Source organism: Diaphorina citri, unplaced genomic scaffold, assembly GCF_000475195.1.
Source record: "Diaphorina citri unplaced genomic scaffold, Diaci psyllid genome assembly version 1.1 scaffold2999, whole genome shotgun sequence".
NCBI classification, from domain to species: Eukaryota; Metazoa; Arthropoda; class Insecta; order Hemiptera; family Psyllidae; genus Diaphorina; species Diaphorina citri.
The window spans coordinates 1-470 of record NW_007380411.1 but is presented as its reverse complement, the minus strand read 5'-3'; the positions used below and the strand labels follow the sequence as shown (position 1 = coordinate 470).

At 45.7% G+C, this 470-nt stretch overlaps 1 protein-coding gene across 1 annotated transcript in view; it reads left to right on the top strand.

Moving 5' to 3' along the window:
* The window catches only part of LOC113471775, a 2274-nt gene extending 2226 nt beyond the window's left edge, over nucleotides 1–48 (top strand). The window contains exon 5 of the mRNA XM_026831185.1: nucleotides 32–48. Within this exon, the coding sequence (XP_026686986.1) occupies nucleotides 32–48 (17 nt within the window). The remainder of the gene's footprint in view (nucleotides 1–31) is intronic.
* The last annotated feature ends 422 nt before the right edge of the window (nucleotides 49–470 follow it).

Sequence of the window (470 nt, the reverse complement as noted above, 5' to 3'; positions counted from 1 at the left end):
AAAAATGAAAATGGTTTGTTTAATGTTTCAGAGAGACAGAGAGATTAAATCATCCATCATGGGTGATTCAAGTGGACGCTTGTCCCCTAAGAAATCTTCTATAGACGACATCATCAATCACATCACAGCTGATCTACAGAGCTACGATGGTCAGTACATTGTGCTGGGTCAACCCAGCCAAAACCAATCCAATCAAAGTCACCTATGGCAGAGTACATCCTCTGAGATGCCTCCTATTCAACAGCCACCTATCTACAAGCAACAACAGCAGCAACAAGCCCAGCAGCATAGCATGTACTATAACACTGCCCCCGGGCATGACAACTACATGTCCTATGGTAACATGCAGCAGCACTATCAGAATAGCTACCTGCAACACCAGCAGCAGCAGTATCAACATCCCCCACCCCCGCAGCAGCAGTCTATCATGCGAGACTATGGTCTGTTTGCCAACCATAATGATCAGATGA